This window comes from Callorhinchus milii, unplaced genomic scaffold (genome assembly GCF_018977255.1).
Source record: "Callorhinchus milii isolate IMCB2004 unplaced genomic scaffold, IMCB_Cmil_1.0 Scaffold2, whole genome shotgun sequence".
Taxonomy (NCBI): domain Eukaryota; kingdom Metazoa; phylum Chordata; class Chondrichthyes; order Chimaeriformes; family Callorhinchidae; genus Callorhinchus; species Callorhinchus milii.
Genome location: NW_024704743.1, coordinates 47,027,635 through 47,048,841, shown reverse-complemented (window position 1 = coordinate 47,048,841; position 21,207 = coordinate 47,027,635). Strand labels below are relative to the sequence as shown.

The 21,207-nt window shown below is 40.7% G+C and overlaps 1 protein-coding gene across 1 annotated transcript in view; it reads left to right on the top strand.

Moving 5' to 3' along the window:
• The window catches only part of chn2 (chimerin 2), a 201,024-nt gene that overhangs the window by 173,608 nt on the left and 6,209 nt on the right, over positions 1-21,207 (top strand). The window contains exons 9-12 of the mRNA XM_042331858.1: positions 5,869-6,042; positions 7,615-7,692; positions 18,180-18,317; positions 20,955-21,060. Of these exons, the coding sequence (XP_042187792.1) occupies positions 5,869-6,042; positions 7,615-7,692; positions 18,180-18,317; positions 20,955-21,060 (496 nt within the window). The remainder of the gene's footprint in view (positions 1-5,868; positions 6,043-7,614; positions 7,693-18,179; positions 18,318-20,954; positions 21,061-21,207) is intronic.

Here is a 21,207-nt window from a genome sequence, read left to right as displayed (position 1 = left end):
CTTCTAACTCACTTGTTTTATTTTTTATGCTACATGCATTTGTATACATAACTCTTATTTGGGTAACTGTCCCCAACATGCCAATACGCCCTGACGATGTTCTTCTCACATGTTTTGAATTTGATCAAGTTGCGGTTTCAGTTTTGTAAGTGGCCTACGTAATGATTGTTAATTATCAGACCTGCCCATTTCATCTGATAACTACACACATGCAGTTGTGGTTTGCCTATCTTTCAGACATCAAATGCTTAAAATTCCACCTTGTCTTAGTGTGTAAGATAATGTCATAACATTTACGATTATGAAAATTTTTGAACACCGTCTTAATTTGAATGTCAAAAAGAACTGGGGAAAAACACCTTTCGATTTAAGCCTGAACTTTTGGCTACAAGTCCTGGAAGAGCCTTAACTTCCTTCAGCTAAATGTCATCAAAACTGAAGTTATTTTTTTCTCTCTGCAGTACCTTCTCACTAATAAGGCAGACATGAGGCTGATGTGGATTATAAGCAGTCCATCAGAAGCAGTGTAAAAGAAATGTGAATAGAAATATTGTAATTATACCAATATCAGTAATTGATCACATTTGTGTCAAAGGTGCACATGCAGAACACAAACAAATACAGAAACAAAAACAAATTCTGCCCGCTTATGTCTCATTGTTTATCTGTTGGTATGTGTGGATGGAATAAGATCCAAATAACAGTGTGTTTTTCCTTTATGTAGAATTACTGATTTCTATTCCTTATTGTTGCCAACTCTCTCAATTTTATTACTTTTTTATTCAGAGAAGCACTCACACCACTACAACATTTCTCGAAAATCTAGCTACACTCAAGTTAATAGATTGGAAAGTCAATGAGTTGCTTACTGCAAAAGATCGGAAAAGTTATAGAAGCATTTTGTACATGTTAAATTCTCAACTTTTTCCTGAAAACTAAAATACGCAAATGCTTTTTCAGGATTGAAAATAAGCGTTAGTATTTTGGTTTGTCCATTTCTTTTTGAACCACTTTTATTGACAATACACGTCTGATTCAATCCCTGTTTATTGAACTTTCAATCCACATATTACTTGACAAATTAGAATTTATGAGAAAGGATATGCATTTTATAAGGTATATAATTGTGCTATATGCATTAATTTCTCTACTCATTTTCATTCAGCGTTCTTTGCATTTCCCTATGGAGGGTTCTGTTAATCAGTCTTTCCAAGTGCTTTCCATCCCAGGGGAAAACTCAGCTCAAATTACATTTTAATGTGTAATCCAACGAACATGATAAGTGAGAGTTATTTAGTTTTTGGCTTACTGAATTTCAATCTTAATTGTTAAAAATTGGTACTTGTTCAATTTTTCTATTGCTCCAAATCAAGGGAAATTATGTCCAATCGTTGAACATCATTTTTATCATTTTGAACTACAATACAATATAAATTTACATTAAATAGCACCTTTTGTGTTGAGAGGTTTCTGTTGACAGTCTTGACTTAGTACCTGAGCTGGAGTGGGGGCCGAGGGGTTGGGAGGGGAAAGATTACCGAAGGCTGAGTCAAAGAGGAACAATTTGCAATGGACCTTGAAAGAGGTGAGGGAGGGAGCGAGTGAGTCGGAGGGAGGGCTGGAGTTCCAGAGATTGGGGGCAGATAGGCGGAAAGCCTGATCACAGATGGTGGGCCAAGTAGGGCAGGGAGACATGATACGCATGTGCACTGTGCTTAGGAAGTGACATCTGTGGCGAATGTGTTAGCCATTTTTGTGGCTGTAAAAAAGAGTAAAAAATCAAAAAATTCCCCTAAAAAGTAAAATAATAACTCGCATTTATATAATGCCCTGCACATGGGGTAGCATCTCAAATCACTTAACAGTGGCAGAGCTTGACACTCAACAAAACATTATTGATATCTGATGAAAGTTTAAGAAATAAAAATGCTTGATTTCACCATTACTCATTTTTGATGCAGAAATGAGCCAAACAAAAAGTTAGCGTGCTGCAAGTTTTCAGAAAAGTCATAGATCACTGCTCACAAACATGAGCACTGTAGAATTTGTTCTATGCCTCTTGTCTTGTTTTTGGGTTACTTTTGTTTTTGAGGCTGAATCACAAAGATGACATCAACAACATAAGTGAGATTTTGCCCTTGTCTGCAACCTTGTATTTTCCTAACATGGAAATTACAACTACACTATAAGTGAGATGTAGAAGTCAACTTGATTTATGCCACAGCCTTATTTTACAATTATCTATTTAGTTTAGTTAACCTTAAGTTCAGTAGAGATTTGGTTGGAGTCCCTTTGGCTCAATTGATTTCAACAGCTCCATTTTCCTGTTACAGCCTCAGGCTGTTTCTTGAATAACTGTGTATTTGTAGCAAATGTAGCAACCAATTTTTCCACATCAAGGGTCCACAAACCGCCATGAAATGAATGACCAATTTATCTGGGAAATAGTTAGCCACCATTTCTCTTTTCAAATAGTATCATGGGATCTTTAACGTCCACACAACCAGGCAAATTGGACATCTGTTTAATGTTTCATCTGGCAGCAACGCCAGACAATGTGCGTTGTACTGCACTGGAGTGTCAGCCTGGACTAGGAACTCAAATCCCCATGTGGGGCTTGGACCCACAACGTTCTGACAGAGGCAAAGATGCTGTGAACCAAGCCAGATTGATAGTGTTAAATGAGTCCAGTACCCTGGCTTCAATCCCCTTTCTTGGTAACCTGTTCCAGTCGTTAATTACTGCCAGGGTAAAGAAATACTTCAGTCCTCAAATTGCACTTCAGAACCCTGAAGTTTTGTCCTACTGCCTTAGCAAAGCTGAAAACAATTTTTCAGGCTTATTTTGTGAATCCCATTTAGCATATACTTTATATACTTCTATAAAGTCCCTTTGTGAGATATCTCTTTTCAAGACTGAAGAGCCGAGCTTATTCAATCAATCTTCATGGTTCATCCTTCCGACACTATGGATCATTAACTGTAATGTTCAGCTTTTTGCAATGCGATCTAGATGCATTAATGTGTTAATCTACTGCTTATAGTGACTTAATTCACATGTAACAATCAGTTTGCTCGTGTCAAACATTGTAACATAATATTGTCTTTAGTCTGCTTGAAGATCCAAGAAAGCTGTTTATTCAACTTCTGAGCATACACACTGAAACAAACATGGTAACACTAACGTACACAGATCTAAGACGCAGGTTTATTGCTGTAGTATAAGCTACAAACAAATGAAATAAACACTGACAATATTTCCATTTTTCAAAACAAAATTCCATGGCACGAAGCAAGTGGCTTGCCAATATCATATGCTCCTCAATACCCTGTGAAATGCATTTATAAACATTTATAAATACCAGTTGGTTTGGAACTGAGCCACAAGGGTGACATTAACAACACAGGTGAGATCTTACCTTTTACAGTAATTATGATCTATTCTGGGGAAAGCACCACTTTGGAAGGTGAGGAAACTACTCAGGCACAACACTATGAGTGAATTCACACCTTAATAACTAAGAACTGCCTTACAACTCTAAGCATGAAAATACTACAACAACAACAACTTGCATTTATATAGTGCCACTCATGCAGGGTAGCCTCCCGGAGCACTTGAACTAGAACTATGCTAGAACTGTACTGAAACAACGTGAGTTACAGCAGCCCTTATTACCACTTGGAGAGGTTTGAAACTGAAAGATCAGAGAGGCAACGTAAAACCTGCTGGTGTATAAATTGCAGTTCTGGGCATATTTACCCCTTATTGTGCTGCAACAGCAACAACAGCCACAAAATTACATTTGTATAGTGCCTTTCATGTCGGGAGGACGTCCCAAAGCGCTGGACAGTCAGTGTTTTGAACCCGAGCTGGGGGTCGGGATTGGGGAAGGTGAAGGGCAGTGGGGGAAGCAGGGTGATTGAGAACACAGTCGAAGAGGAGGGTCTTGAGATGGGTCTTGAAGGAGGAAAGGGAGGGGGCGAGACGAAGGGACTGCGGGATGGAATTCTAGAGGTGGGGGCAGAGTGGCAGAAGGCCTGCCCGCCAATAGTGGGACGAGCGAGGAAGGGAGACATGAAGCAGACCAGAGTCCCCTAAGCAGAGGGAGTGGGCAGTTTGGCAAGGGGTTAGAAGGTCACAGAGGTGGGGGGAGCAAGACCATGGAGGGCTTTGAAGCTGGGGACCTGGATCTTGAACTGTATCCTTTGTGTGATTGGAAGCCAGTGGAGTCGGGCAAGGATGGGGGTGATAGGGTCGCAGAGCCTGGTGCGTGAGAGGACACGGGTTGCAGATGATCTGCAGCCTATGAAGGGAAGAGTTGGGGAGACCGACAATCAGTGAGTTTGTATAGTCAAGCCTCGATGTTATGAATGCATATATGAGGATTTGGCCTGCGTTGTGAGACAGTCGCAGAGCTGGGTGATGTTGCAGAGGTGGGGGAAGGCAGAATGGGTCATGGCACGGATGTGGGGTAGGAAGGATAGTTGAGAGTCAAAACAAGACGCCAAGGTTCCGGGCTGGCTAAGTAAGGTGGAGTATGCAACCATGGACGGTGATGCTGTCGGCGCCTGGAGGCGCTGACAGCATCACCGTCCATGGTTGCAAGTAGGAGCCAAATAGGAGTCTCAGCCTTGTTGACTTTCAACTGAAGAAAGTTAGCTCTCATCCAGGACTTGATGTCTGACAGACATTCTGTCAGCACAGCAGTGGTCGTGGAGGCAAAGAGGTGCAGTTGGGTGTCATCTGCATACATGTGGAAGTTGACCCCATGTCTGCAGATGATGTCACTAAGAGGAAGCATATAAATATTGAAGAGGAGAGGACAAGGACGGAGCTGTGAGGAATTCCGCATGAGACGGTGCAGGGGCTAGAGGAGAAGCCGTTTGTGGAGATGAAGTGCAGGCAGTGTGAGAGGTATGACCTGAACCATTCAAGGACAGAACCGTGAAGGTTGAGGTAAGAGGAGATGCGGTGGATGAGGATAAAGTTGTCAATGGTGTCAAAAGCAGCAGAGGGAGCCCAGGCCACAGATGGACAGAATGTCATTTATCACTTTGATCAGAGCTATTTTTGTGCTGTGGGCGGCACAGAAACCCGATTGGAGTTGTTTGTGAAAGGAGTGGCGAGAGAGGAAGGAGCGAAGCTACGATGTATTGACTCATTCCAGGATCTAGGAGAGGAAAGGGAGGTTGGAGATGGGGTGGTAGTTTGAAAGAGGTACAGATAAAGAAGATTCTTCCCCACCATCCTCCCCTTATTGCATTGAGCAAGCTGTTTCTTAAATAAATAAATCCAGAATGACGATCCAGAGCAGGGGTAGAATAGCTGAAAACTCGCCCACCGATGGTGGAGAAGATCAGGCAGTGGGCATTACGCAGGCCACCATTAGGTGAACTAATAATCCATACTGCGATTAGTTTCTCGATAAATCTGGTACAGAATTCTGTCTGTTGAACCAAAGCACAGCTGAACCCAGCAAGGCGAAATATTGGGCAAGTTTCCTTACTCCATATGCCTCTGTTTATCTAGCAGTAAGTAGGAACCCGGTTGTTAGCCGATTGCAGATCGCTTTTCCGGGGGTAATAATTCCTTGCAAAGCAAATAATAATAATTAATTGATCACTTCAATCCATGGTCACTGCTGTATGCAATTGGCTGCTGCGTTTCGTTATACAGTCAATTCACTTTACAGTATATTCTGTGAAGCATTTTGGGACGTCTCAAAAAGACGTAATAAGGTGCTATATCAAATGCAAGGCTTATTATTATTATAACCCAGTTCCAAGACTGGGAGAAAGTGTGCACTCAGTGATTGATGGTGCCGAGGCCATGTGCAATTTACTCACACTGCCATTTCTTCTTCTCCAGACTGTGGGCTGAATGTACATAAACAGTGCTCAAAAGTTGTGCCCAATGACTGTCAACCAGACCTAAAGAGGATCAAGAAAGTTTACTGCTGTGACTTGACGACGCTGGTAAAAGCACACAACATGCAGAGACCTATGGTAGTGGATATGTGCATTCAAGAAATTGAAGCAAGAGGTTTGTGCATATTCTTCACCAAGCTCTGATAATGACCTTATGTGCTGTAGAACCAGTATTTTGTGTTGCCCCAATCTTTTCATTGTGTTCATGCTTGGAAATCTGAGTGATATTAAATGAGCTGTGAAAAAATAAATAACTAAAATCTCACCTTCAATATCATTGAATGCCCAAACACAATCCTTAGTGTTTGCTCTGAAATATAAAGCCTTGAACCAAGAATTGTTATTGTTGAACCAAAGTACAGCTGAACACAGCTGATCGCTTGGAGCGATCGATAGTGCAGAGGCCATGTGACACCAATGAAGTTTATTCTTGCTGCCAGTTCCTTTGTATTCCAGACTATAGGATAAATGTATCCATTGTGTTAATTATAAATGTATGAAAAAATGCTGTCACACGGTATTGAGGATATAATCAAATGCAAGGATTATTATTATTATTAATCGTAATACTTTTCTTTCTAGCCTTCATTTCCTGTCTTCTTTACCTTGTCTACAAAAAGTAATATTCCTTAATCTTACTCTAGGTATAATTCCCCTGTAATCTGGTGATTATTTCTTGCTACACCTGCTGCAATCATGTCACAAACCTCTTAAATGCTCTTGTGAATATTTTAGCATTAAAAATTTACCTCAGGACGGAAGTTTTGAGGGTTTAAAAAAAAATGTCAGCCAGGGAACATTTGAGAGAACCCATCACCATATTTAAGAGTGTTCTGCAGCAGTTTGTTTTTAAAAAAATGTCAAAATTTGCAGTAAAAACAGCATGTCTTATCTTTTGTCATCTCCTTATTGTTATATTTACCGGGAGAAAGGTGCTTTTTAATTTTATTCTCTTTCATGTTTCACATTCAATTTATTTTGTAGAAATTTACAAAATAATACCGTAATGCTCTGAGGCTTAAATAATAATAAAACATAATAATCGATAAGAAGGATGATGATGATAATATGAAGCACTGCACATTATCATCATTTGATATCAATCAGGAGTGAAAATGCAATGGATGATATTATCACAAATGACAATTATCACTTTGAAAAAGTGGAAAACTGCTGCTGAAACCAATCGACTGCTGTTCAATGTGGATAATACCTGTCGGAGGTGCCGTCCTTCAGATTAAACGTTAAACTGAGGTGCTGTCTGCCCGTTCAGGTTAAAGATCCCATAGCACTATTCAAAAAGTGAAGAGAGTTTCTCCTTGTGTCCTGGCCAACAACCCCCCCAAATCAAGTTGGTCACTCACTCCATGGCTGTTTGTGGGACATTGCTGTGTGCACATTGTCTGCCACGTTTGCCCACAAAACACAATAACTGCCCTTTACAGTATATCCTGTGAAGCGCTTTGAGACATCCTCCTGACATGAAAGGAGCTATATCAAATGTAAAGGCACACATAATAATAATAGTAATAATAGTAATATAATAAAATAATAATCCTTACATTTCGTATAACGCCTTTCAAGTCAGGTGGATATCTCAAAGGGCTTCACAGGATTTTTACTCTAAATTGGTGTGACTGTATTTTTGTATTAATTAATGAGTAACCATCTTCTGTTTATTTAACAGGTATGAAATCAGAGGGGCTATACAGATTATCAGGATTTACCGAGCATGTAGAAGATGTTAAAATGGCTTTTGATCGTGGTGAGTAGATGAGCATGACTCAATATTTTCTGATGGTATATAAAAAAACAGACTGTGGATTGACAGTACTATATTTTTCTGAGTTATGTAACCCATCAGACTCATTTGTACAGATAAAAGTTTCAGTACTGCTATAAAAAAAGTTCTGTGTTCTATATGATAGGTCACAAATTTTATGGTTAAAAAGACATTTGTTCACATAACCCCCAATTATTTTGTTACTGGAATGCATTCCACGTGCAAAAGAGACAAGCATTTGAACTTAATAGTTTACATAAACGCTCAGAAATTTGAGTGCTTTTATTTGCATGCCAGGATGTGGAATTTAGTTAATTTAATATTTTTTAATGAAAGGTCAGCAGATACAAAACATTTGTTGCTGAGACATGTTAGATATGGATTGCCATTAGCATGACGGCTTCTGTTTTATGTGAGATTTGAAGATAGGACCATGAGATCTTGTGGATCTGTTCTGCACAAACAGCATCTGTAAATACCATGAATGCCAAGATGAAGCGCTAATTCACACTGTGTCCGTATTTCAGGAAAAGACGCACTCTCCTAAAACACAGGCCACATTTCTGAAGAAAATGCTTCCAGAATGATTTTTATTAAATAAGGTTAAAAGGGAATACTTTTGTTTGTGTCCACTTATACGTGGCAGTGTTGTTCAGAGGAGGTGTTTGTGTCAGTTCCGCCTCCTTCCCCCCCCTCCCCCTGGGGAAACAACTGCATTGTACTCGACTACTCAAGAGTCTGGGCTGCAGTTTGCTTTTCTCCTTCTCAGCTGAGGAATGCTTATTTACCACCGGGATTAACTTAAAACTGGCAAAATAATGCTTTTTAAACAGGAATGTTTTCTTTTATAACGTGTGTTTTATGAGTGTGCGTCTTTCACTGAAATATTGAAGCTGTGCAACAGAACTCCATCGGGCATTTATGTCAAAGATTGTGTGGAGAAGAACAAAAGATACAATAACAAGATAACATTTGTATAGCGCCTTTCACGTCGGGAGGACAAACCAAAGATAGTGTTAGTATGGAGCATAATCAAAGATAGTATTAGTATAGAGTAGAACCAAAGGTTTGTGTTAGTATAGAGAAGAACCAAACATAGTGTTAGTATGGAGCAGAACTAAAGTTAGTGTTAGTATGCAACATAATCGAAAGATCTCTGCTGACAGCATCATGGCAGTATTCACAGCACTAAGGTAGCCTTTGTCAAAGTCACCAAGTGTCTCTCTGCGACCAGGGCTCACTCTGCCTCCTTGTCATCTCTGCTGTATTTTTTTTTACTGTGGACCACTCCATCCTTCCCAATCACCACATCCTCCTTCATCACCACCAACGTAAAACAGCACTCTCCTGATTCCAATCTTACTTAACCCATCCTCCACTTTGTTGCCCTCCAACAGTTTCTCCTCCCAGCCTTGTATGGTCCCCTGTGGATTACCTGTTGTAGATCTAATAGGAGTTTTAGAGGAACCTCTTCATGCAGCAAGTTGTGGGTATGTGGAACTCATTGCTGTAGTTGAAGCAAATATGATCAGTGTATTTAAGAGAAAATAATGCATATATGAGAGAGAAGGGAATAAGCGATATAGGAGAGCAAAATAGGAGGAAGAGCAGTTTTTGTGTAGTATAAACCTCCTTGCGACTGGTTGGATTGAATGGTCTGTTTCCATACCACGTTACTCTAGGGAACTGTGTGTAACACAAAAGTAAGTTAATCCAGTTTCCCGCCAATGTCATGATCATGAAGTCCAAATCCCAACACTGTCACCCACTGTCATCTTGTTACCCGCTGGCCTCATTTGAATGTGTTTATCGACACGTTAACACATCACACTTTGCCATTTTGACCCCTTTGTTGCTGGACCAGTTGTTTTGAAATCTTAGTATAAAATCCCAATTTCTGGTTGATCTAACCATGCTCTTCAGAAAACTATCTAGAATCCATTGTGTTTGAGTCTCATTGCAATGCTGCCAAACATTTGAATACAAATCACACAGATCATCTCATTTTCCAATATAATATATGTTGTACATTTCAGAAGAGTTTTGCTGACACTATGAATGCTTTAATAGTGCCTGAATTGCTGAACCTAAGGAATCTTTAATACAACATCAAGGACCCTCCCCCCAGCTGCTAATGGGCAAGTTTCCTTATTTCATGCTGGTCTCTCATGATGTGACATTCGGAAGAGGGATAGAATGGGTTAAACATGGCCTATCGGGAAAATCGTAAATTGGGGCTGGGGAAAGGCCCTGCACTTTGCATTTCATTGCCAGATGGTGGCCTAATAAAATCTAAAACGGGAAAAGCTGAAGTTAAGAAGGGTTAAAAAGCTCTTCCTGCAGCTAGGATTAAAAAAACATCAGCAATCCAATACTGAATCAGCTGAAGAGAGAAATCATTCTCTGAATGTGGGTGGGGTGGGGAATTCAGACCCAAACCAATTGTTAGGATAGGTACAATGGCTTTATCCAGTACCTATCACATTGTATAACTTAATTTTGCCTCCTTTCCTATTCCCCCACCCCATAGAATGTTACAGCAGAGAAATAAGACGTTCAGCCCATCAATTCTGCTCTGGTATTTTTCTCCATATGAGCTGGCTTTTCTAATCGCTTTTCTGCTCCCTCCTCATACCCTGCAAAATTACTATTGAAGCATCTGTCTAACTCCCTTTTAATATAATTGATGGAATTTGCTTCAGCAATAATTTATGGCAGATGATTCAACATTTCAGCCACTTTATTTGTAATAATAATCCTGGCATTACATATAGCACCTTATCACGTCGTTGAGACATCTCAAAGCTCTTCACAGAATATATTGTAAAATGATTGACTGTATATTTTGTGGGTGAAACGCAGTCGCCAATTGCACACAATAGTGTCCCACAAACAGTCATGGATTGAGTGACCAAATTATTATTTTTATGAAGGGATTATTACCGCTGGAAAGCGATCCACCAATCGACTAATAACTAGGTTCCTACTTACTGCTTGGCAAACAGAAGCTTGTGTAAGGAAATTTTCGCCCCACCCAGAAATTGAACCCGGGTCCTCTCGCTAGAAGCATCCCCACCCATTGATGCACACTCCACCTCACTGAACCAGTCCAAACCATAGCATTTTGTTTGATCCTCAGCTGTCCTTTCTACCCCACATCTGTGCCATGACCCGCTCTGCCATCCCCCACCTCTGCAGCATGTGGAGTCCTGTAGCTCAGTGGTTAGAGCACTCGCTTTGCAAGCGAGAGACCTGAGTTCAATTCCAGGCAGGGCGAAACCTTGGGCAAGTTTCCTTACTCCACACGCCTAATAATAATCCCTCCAAAAAAACCAAAAACAATAATTAAATTGGTCATTTTCAATCCACGACTGTTTGTGGGACATTGCTGTGCGCAATTGGCTGCCGCGTTTGCCCACAAATATACAGTCAATTCACTTTATAGTATATTCTGTGAAGCGCTTAAGGGACGTCCTCCCAACGTGAAAAGCGCAATATCAAATGCAAGGATTATTATTATTATAACATCGCCCAGCTCTGCCACTGCCTCAACCCTTAGGCCTCCGAAATCCTCATCCACGCATTCATCATATTTAGGCTTGACTACACCAACTCCCTGCTTGTCGTGCTTCCCAACTCTTCTCTCCACAAGCTGCAGATAATCCAGAACTCTGCAGCTCGTGTCCTCTCCCGCACCAATCTCCGTGACCCTATCACTCCCACCCTCGCCTGGCTCCACTGGAAGATAGTTCCGCTTTTAACGCCCTCCATGGCCTTGCTCCTTCCAACCTCTGTGACCTGCTAACCCCATATCAATCTGTCTGCTCCTTCCGCTTATCAGGCAGGGGCCTGCTCCACATCCCCCACTTGGCCCGCCCTACCATCAGTAGTTGGGCCTTCAGCTTCTCTGCCCCCACCCTTTGGATCTCAATCCTACAGATCCTTTGCCTTATTCCCTCCCTTGCCTCCTTCAAGACATGTCTCAAGACCCTCCTTCAACTCTGCCTTCGGTCACCCTACTACCCTCCACCCTCCCTGACACCAACCCCCCGCTCGGGTCAAAATCCCTGACTGTCCTGCACCATGGGACGTCCTCCCAACATGAAAGATGCTGTACAAATGTTATTTTGTGCATTTTCATTAAAATGTTAATAACATAGAAACGGGACAAACTATCCACGATGTATTCACCGCAGCCAACTTCACAGGCTGCATTACAATACTCTTGACTGTAATTACCTGTGAAGTGCTTTGAGAATTTTCGACATAATAGGTGGTATACGTGCCTCATGAAATGCATGGATTACTATTATAATAATAATAATCCTTGCATTTGATATAGCGCTTTTCACGTCTTCTAGACGTCCCAATATTGCAATATTATTATAAATCTCTTCATAATTCAACCCCCCTGAAAAAAACAGTAGTGCAAAGGAATCTGAGAGTTTTTGACAGGAAACTCAATGGCACTTAGGTGAATGTACGACTTAGGCAATTTTATGATTTATAAAGATAAGGTTTATGTGAGATTTACTGTATCATGCTTTTTTTTTAATCATCTCCAAAGAATGATGACTGAGTGGACTTGCCAGGTTTTAAACCCAGACCATCCAGGTGCAAATTTGATCTCAACAGACTACTATCAGGATGTACAAGCCACAGTGATGGTATTAAGGAGGAGTTAACTGTAATTAAAACAATGATGAGTTTGAATTATAGTTTTGAGGTTGAGGCTATTGAAGGTTAATGTGAGCCAGAGGCCACTGTGTGATCCAAAGGCAAAGCAAAATTCCATTGTCACAACAGTGAGTGTGATGTGAGGATCCAATGTATAATCATTCTTGTATTTGATACAGCATCTGGTACACAAACTTGCATTAATATAGTGCCTTTCAGTGGGGGTAATATCTTGGAATGTTTAGTTTCTGGAAATAAACTTGGAAATAATTTCTTCCCATTGACTTTAACATCAAATGTTCTCAAAATGACTCTAACATCAAAAGGTCTCAAGGGTGTGGGTTCAACTCCTATGTCAGGACTTTGAACTCAAATAGTTTTGATTGATACTTCACTGCGGTGTTTGGGGTGTGCTGCATTGTCGGAGGTGCCGTACTTTGGACGATACATTAAATCTAGGTCTGTCTGTTTGATGAGGTAGACATTAAAGATCCCATGACATATTCAAAAGAATGGTGAATGGAGTTTCTCCTAATGTCCTGGCCAACAGTCTCCTAAATAAAATTGGTCACTTACATCATGGATACTTGTGGGACATTGCTGTCTGCAAATTGGCTGCCGCATTCACCTTCAGAATAGTACAAGGAAATCCTGTGAAGCACTTTGAGACGTCCACCTGACATGAAAGGCACGATATCAAAGTGGAAGGATTATTATTAACATTTATGAAATAAACTAATTCTAAGATCCATGGTCACATCTAGCATCATACCGGGTTACAGAAGAAGATGCCCACAATGTATATTTAACAGAAATCCAGCCATACACAGGATCCAGCACATGGAAAAGGAACACATATTTCCTATTAACATATTAATGTGCTCTTCATTAGTGAGTCTACTAGACAAAACTGAAACCACATTTAAAGTCAAATGAAGTGAAATAGACACTATTTTTAGTTTCCTGGAGTAAGGGTGGAGTGGAATCAGGAATTACTGGGTTTTACTGGTACAGCGGTAGTGACTGATGTGGGTTCTACTTTGTACCATAGCAAAATACCCCAAAACAGCTATGGGGTGTGAGCGAGCCATGCCTCTGCTTTGGGTTCTGTGACTGTGGGTGGCTGTTGATTACTCCAGTCAGATATTAATTATTTTGTGTGTATATGGTTGTCAGTTGGACTATTTCATTTTGCCTTTTAAGTAAAACAGGTCTTAAAACTTGCAGTGTTTTCCCACATGTTTCAGTTGTGCTTTGTTTTGTTTCCAATCCTCCTCCAGCCTTCTCTCTTGACGTGATGACTTTTGCAGGGAAGTTGTTCAACCTCCACTGGCTGGACTCCATCCATACCTTGACCAAGTGATTTGCCTTTTCTTCATGATGGAGCATCTCAGAGAGTGTCAGGCTATTTGACTGTGGGAGCCCGGCCACCAAGTGTGACCTTCCCCTCAGTCAAAGTCCACGTGCACGTGTTTTGCAGCAAGGTTCACTGGCTAGCAGTAAAGCGTGGGAAACTTTGTTGATTTTTATCTTCTCCAGCTCAGTCCTTCTTGGTCCTAGAGCACCCAGCGCCTTGGGACATCCTCCTGACATGAAAGGCGCTATACAAATGTAATTGTGTATTGTACAGGCTCAGTTTAGCTTTGAGCATCTGAGCCAATGAAGAAACTGGTTATGCAGGAACTTTAAAATAAACGTTTCCATTTCCTGTCTCTCAGGCATTCGGGTAGATCGGCCCACAGAGCACTGAGGCAAACACCATAAGGTGATTGAAGCTGCTTATTTCTTGTGTTGGCTTGTCCACCTATCAGGCAGAGGAAGAGGCTCAAGAGAAGGTTATTCAGGGCGATCATGAATCATAGAATCTTACAGCACCGAAGGAGACCATTCAGCCCAAATACGACCAACCACAACAACTTGCATTTATATAACTCCCTTTATGTAGGGTAGCCTCTCAGATTGCTTAACAGTGACAAGAGTTTGACCCTGAGCCAGGGAAAGGGGGGAGGTGACAATAGACACGGTTGAAGAGGAAGGTCTTCAAGTGTGATCTGATGATGGACAAGGAGGGGGCAAGGCGGAGGGATTGAGGCAGAGGTTCCAGAGTCTCAGGGCATAGTGGTTGAAAGCACCGCTGCCAATGGCAGAGCGGAGGGGATGATGAATGTGCAGGAGGCCGGAGCCAGCTGAGTAATGGAGGTAGGTAGAGGAATTGGGTGTAAGCAGGTTGGACAGATACAGAGATATGGCATGAAGTGATTTGTTTCATCAGTGCTTAACTATTTTACCCAAAACTTAAAGTTGATGGGGTTTTAGGAACTCCTCATTCTCACCACTCACTCACTTTCTATCTGTCTTTAAGTCACACCTAAACACTGTATGTATGGTTAGCTTCCCCTTTCTCCCCTCCTTCTTACTTGCTCAGTGCCTGACATCGTTGTTGTGAAACTCCCAGAGAAGAGTGCTATATGACAGCAAGTCATTGTTGCAGTTGTCATTATGTTTAAGATGAGGAATATGAGAAGGTTCAGGTTAATTTGATCAGAATATTGCATTTTACCTCAAATTTCTTGATCACTAGATAGCAATTTAGAAATAATTGATCTCTCTTCCTCCAGCCTGGAGACACTGAAGCCAAATGGAGTGTTTTTACTGTTTCCCTGGCTGAGATCAGCTGACGACATAGACCTGCCTGCTCTTTACGACTCAGTACAATGAAAGACAGAGTATTTATCCAGTGAGCTTATCAGGAGAAAGTTTCTTCATAGGATCAACAATAATTTCAAATTATAACTTTCTTAACCTTAGGCCTTTAATATATACAGGTGTGAGAGAGTAACATTTCATGAGAAAACTCTGAAAAGCATTTCTAAAACCTTTATTCACATAGACTTTTACCTGATCAAAGTGCCTTGTACAGTTGTATCACGGTGTGTACCTTACAGCAAGCTATTTTGGTGTATTCCATGGGAAGAATAAATAATTTTGCTGGACGTTGAAGAGGATCTATTGTATTGCCGTACCTTTCACAAAGTGGCCTTATGTTTGTACATTTCACAAGGTTCTTTGCTGGCATAAAGAACAATTGTTCTTACTAGTGATCTCCTTATCTTGTACATAATGCAGAGAACATTGGCAAAGGGTTGGGTTGACCTCCCTTACTGTAAAATCCTAGGTGGTTTTGAACCAGTCCTGTCATCCAGGAAAGCTGTTTATTTCAATTCTTACATTTGTGGGACATTGCTGTGCGCAATTGGCTGCCGCGTTCGCCCACAAATATACAGTCAAATCACTTTACAGTGTGTTCCGTGAAGCGCTTTGGGACGTCCTCCCGACGTGAAAAGTGCTATATCAAATGCAAGGATTATTACATGTTTTTTTGGTGGGAGAAGAAAATCTTCGGCCTTCATTTAAAGTATTTAAGTCTTTAGACTTTCTTTATTCCAAAAGATAAGACCTTCCCCATTTATCAAGAATTTTTTTTACTTCCTTAAGCATAAAATAATGGATAAAAATCCATTATTTTATGCTTCTTTGGGACAATGGGACCCAAATAAATTTTAACTAACTACAGGGCAAGTGGAACTACAAACAAATACCATAGACTCACAGAAATTTTCAGCATAGAAGAAAATTCTTTAGCCCATTGTGTCCATGTTGGTTCTCTATTTGGTCCCATTCCACTGGCTTTTTCCCCACATTTTTAAATATTTTTCCTTTTCGGATATATTAGAATCATAGAATTTTACAGTACAGCCTGTGCCAACTCTTTGAAAGAGCTATCCACCTAGTCCCACTCCCCCATTCTTACCACATAGTCCTGAAATTGTTTCCTTTTCAAGTACATATCCAATTACCTTTTGAAAGTTACTATCAAATCTGCTTCCACCAACCTCTCAGGTAGTGCATTCCAGAATATAACAACTCTCTGGATAAAAAAAATCTCATTGTCTCCCTTCTGGTTCTTTTGTCATTTTATAGAACTCCCTTTGAGACAGAGTTCAATTTTGTAAACAAAGACAGGTGATGTACAGTATGTTTAAATTTCCAAAATCACTCTGAGAATAAAGCGATTTGTACTGTGGAAGGTGTCAATTTGTCATCTTGCACTGACATATGTACATAAAACAGTATTTGTTTTATGTACATATGTCAGTATTGTGCAGTATTTGTATTACACTGCTTACAGCATGTTCTGCACCAGATCATTGTACGCAATGAGAGCAGAATACCATTTGTTAAGGTAGACATTGGGTGTGTTTGACACATCAATTCTAGTAATGCTTGAGATTTTCTATGAAACGCAGACCTGCTCGAAACTCATCAAGGTCTCCTGTGGGAGAGAATATGCAGCATGTCAGACCAACTACCTGTTGACCAATAGAAAGCAATGAAAGAAACAGAAAGCACATGCTTAATTTTAGCTTGGTTTATAAATGAACGACAATTTAACTCTGAATCTATATTTTGGGAAAACCATTGTTTTTCCTATTGATCTCAACATCATTGCTATTTTTTAGACCTGAAGGTTAATCTTTGGTTTAACTGGAAAATTGACACTTGACTGAGATGGGCCTCATGTTTTATCGGCAGCCTACCCACACATGGTTACCTCAGGCTGGATTTTGCTCCCGAGATGGACTTTGACTTGAAATGAAATGTGTTGATAATTAATTTTTTTGTTATTTTTGGTAAGTAGTCCAAAGGAAAGCAGGAAACCAAATAAAAACAAATCACACTTCCAGTAACCCATGTTCCGTTAAGAGTTTGGGTTGTTTATATTTTGAAAAGTGTTTCACAACTAGTTCACAAAATAAATCTGCAACATCATCTGAAGTGCACAAGCAGGGACCAGAGTACAGTAGTAATAGGACTGGACAAGCAAATCAAGCTTCAAAGGGTTTGAATCATGCTAGTGCAGATATGGAATTTATGGTTCTTATTAAAAACTATAATGCTTCACTAATATCCTTCATAGAAGGAATTTTGCTATTCTAAGATCTGGCTACACATGACTCTGGTCACTGGATATGGCCTGAACTAGCCTCTAGCCACCCAGTTTTAAGAATAATGTTATTGCAGTGGTTTAAAGAGAAGGACCACCACCACCTTCTTAGGACGACCAGGATGGGCAATAAATGCCAACTGGTCATGCCACGCCACCCAGATCCCGAGATGAGAAATATATAAAAACACATTGCATAACCTAATTTTACTCATGCTGGTGGGTTTGGTTACTCATCACAACAGTTCACCATCTGAGAAGGTTAGGTTATGCATTGTGATGCAGGGCATTTTCTGCATGCCTGCACAGCACACAGGAAGTAACTTCAACAACAACATCCTGCATTTATTTAGTGCCCTTCACGGAGGATAGTGTCTCGGTAGTGACCTAATGACTTCAAAGATCAGCCACTTTTTAGCACAAGATGTCAGCTTTCTATATACTTGTGTATCAGTCATATGATCAGTGATGTTTGATGAGGAAGCGCTGATCAGTGATCACATCCCGTTATTAGGCTCTACTTAGGAATTTATAACATCAACTATTGCGTTCTATTGAGGTTGTAATGTAAAATTAATTCTGATTCTCACAAATTCACTACACAACTGTGAATTCAGTTATTAAATAGGTTACTTAAGGTATGTTCTCATATTCTATTACAGCTACAGACTTTTGTATGATATTTTTGGTCATGAATGGCAAAAGCTGGCTACTTGATATAATCTGCATTGTGATCTAGTTTAGGTAATGCTTTCTGTTTTCAGCTCTACTTTTATTGCCTTTCTAGATGGTGATAAGGCTGACATCTCTGCCAACGCATATCCAGACATCAATGTCATCACCGGGGCTCTTAAGTTGTATTTTAGGGATTTACCGATTCCACTCATCACCTTTGATTCATATCCAAAATTCATCGAGGCAGCCAGTAAGTATTGCTCTAGATCAAAACTAGATTCCAAGTGAAGAAGAGGTTTAAACAAAATGTGTACTGGGTAATGGTGGATAAACAATGCGAGGTGCATTCCTGAATGTAAATGCTGGTGGCATGTTACATTCTCAGTAAAGTGAGAGGAGATATTCAGTCAATGTTATGACTGCTACCTTGACCTCCTCCCCACTCAGTTACTGGTCACTTAACTCCGGTCAACCAGTTTCTCTCCTCAGGTTCTGTTCCACTCCCCCTGAAAACCGCTGTTATCACACCCCTCCTCNAAAAAAACACCCTTGATCTCTAATCTCTCACACTACCGTCCCATCTCCAACCTACCCTTCCTTGCCAAAGTCCTGGAATGAAATGTTGCAGGTCAACTTTGGTCACACCTCTCCCTCCACTCCCTCCTCAAGCCCCTGCAGTCTGGTTTTTGCCCTTCCCACAGCACAGAGACAACGCTTGTCAAAGTCACAAACGCCATTCTCTCTATTTGTGAACAGGGCTCCCTCTGCCTCCTCATCCTTCTGGATCTCTCTGCTGTGTTCACCACAGCTGACCACGCCATACTCCTCCATCGCCTCTCCTCCCTCATCTACCTTAGTAGGACCACACTCGCATGATTCAAGTCCTACTAACCTACAGTACCAACTCCAGGTCCGTTGATGTTCTCTCAGCTTGTCTGGCAGACATCAGGGCCTGGATGAGTGTAAACTTTGTGCAGCTGAATATGGACAAGATGGATGCCATACTCCTTGGTTCCCATCAACGTCTTCACTCTTGTGGATCTAAACTCCTCAGCCTCCCTGGGCTCTCATTCCCTCAGACTCACTGAACCAGTGTGCAACCTAGGCGTCTGGTTCGACCCCCAACTGTCCTTCCTCCCCCACATCCAGTCCCTGTCCAGGACTGCCTTCTTCCACCTCCACCACATTGCCCGCCTCTGACCATACCTTACCCCAAATGCAACCGAAAGCCTTGTCCCATGTGTTTATCACCTCCCGCCTGGATTACTCCAACGCACTTCTCGCCGGTCTCCCTAGCTCCACTATACAAAAGAATCCAGCTCATTCAAAACTCTGCCGCCCGCATACTGACCCAGACCAAACTTCATACCCACATCTCACCAGTTATGGCTAGGCTCCCCATCACCGAACAGATCGACTTCAAGATCCTCATACTCGTGTTCAAATCTATTCACTCCCTGGCTTGGAGTCAGGCTCTGTTAAGCCCTCTGCGATGCTGCCTTGTGTGGAAGGCTCTGTATAAGTGCAAGTTGTTGTTGTTATAAAATCAATCATTATTTTTACAATATTTGTCTCTATCCCTCTTGTGATCCTTCGTTATGATCCTTTTAAGTACCGCACACTGCCCAATTTTTAACGCTGGTGTGTTTTTTCCCAGTAGTGTGAATTGTCACTTGATAAACATGGCAAAATCTCAATGTACAATGAAACCATATGTAACTGTTGATGTCATCTGAACCACGGATAAGACGGCTGGCTTATAGCTGTTGCAGAATATTTATTTTGATGCTATGCCATTGTGATTTCTGGGTAGGTGTATCTAGCTCAGACAAACCAAAGCCACCAAAGCTTGGTTTATTATTTAATGAAATGGATATTAAGATAAAATAAGAGGTTGTAGCAACTTACTACTTTGAAACAATTGCACCCATGTTATTAGCAATGAGCAATCCTTCTTCTGTTCCTGACAGAAAGCACTTGCCTTTTTAAAGTACTTTATCACATCAAAATATATCAGAGAGCGACACAGTTGATTAAAATCATTTGTAGTGAACGACTTTAGCCATGAGATATATTACCAAGTAATCTGGAAGTTTGTTGTCCAGAATTATAGACCCCAAATTATGGGTGAAATATATGTTTCCTTTTATTTCTAAATTTAGTGCTCTTAATCAGAACTCTGATTAGTGCATATCAAAATGCAAATAGCAATAAGAATCCAATTTGAGACTATTTAATAGTGTATTTTTGAACCAAGTGGAAATGCAGTGCAGTCCTATTATAAGTTGCTTCTTTATTGCATTAACTTGGTTATAACATGATCAAATTGTGGACATTTCACTGCTTCCTGTGCTAAAAACATAATTCCAGGTCATCGTAACATTGCTAACATCATTTCCTATTTTATAATCCACAAGAAGCGTATGCACAGTGAAACTAGCTACACGTCTCATCATCGATTCTAGAATGCAATGTCCCGGGAGGCTGAATTAATTGGGATGTTTTAAAGGGTGATGGACACTTGGAAAATATGGGTATCAAGGAGGATGGAGAAAGATAAGGAAACAAAAGAGCTACGATGATCTAATATACTGGCAGAGCAGGCTCAAGGGGTGGAATAGTTCCCTCCTGGTCCATGTTCCTGTTAGGGTCTCTGAGTATTCATGTTCTTACAGTTCCTGCTGTCGCTCACTGTGGGCAAGGAAGTCAGTTGCGATAGTTGGTGTCTAGATTTGTGAATGGAGTGCAAATCAAATGGTGCAAATCAGAATTGAACTGTGAGACAGCATTTATTACTTTGCTCCTGGGCCAGAGAAAAAAAATAACTTCTGTGAACTGATATATGTTTCTTTTATGAGTAACACATATTCATTTGTTTTTCATGAAGAAATTGCTAATGCAGATGACAGGCTAGAAGCCATCCATGAAACGTTATTGCTGTTGCCTCCTGCACATTATGAGACACTGCGGTACTTAATGGCTCATCTGAAAAAGTAAGAATATCTCTCAAATATATGTAATGATTCATACGTGTGACTAAATGTACAAAACACTCCCGAGATGTTACCCTGTGTGAAGGTCACTATATAAATGCAAGTTGTTGTAAACGCTGAATTATCAGCTAAAATTCAAACATTTTA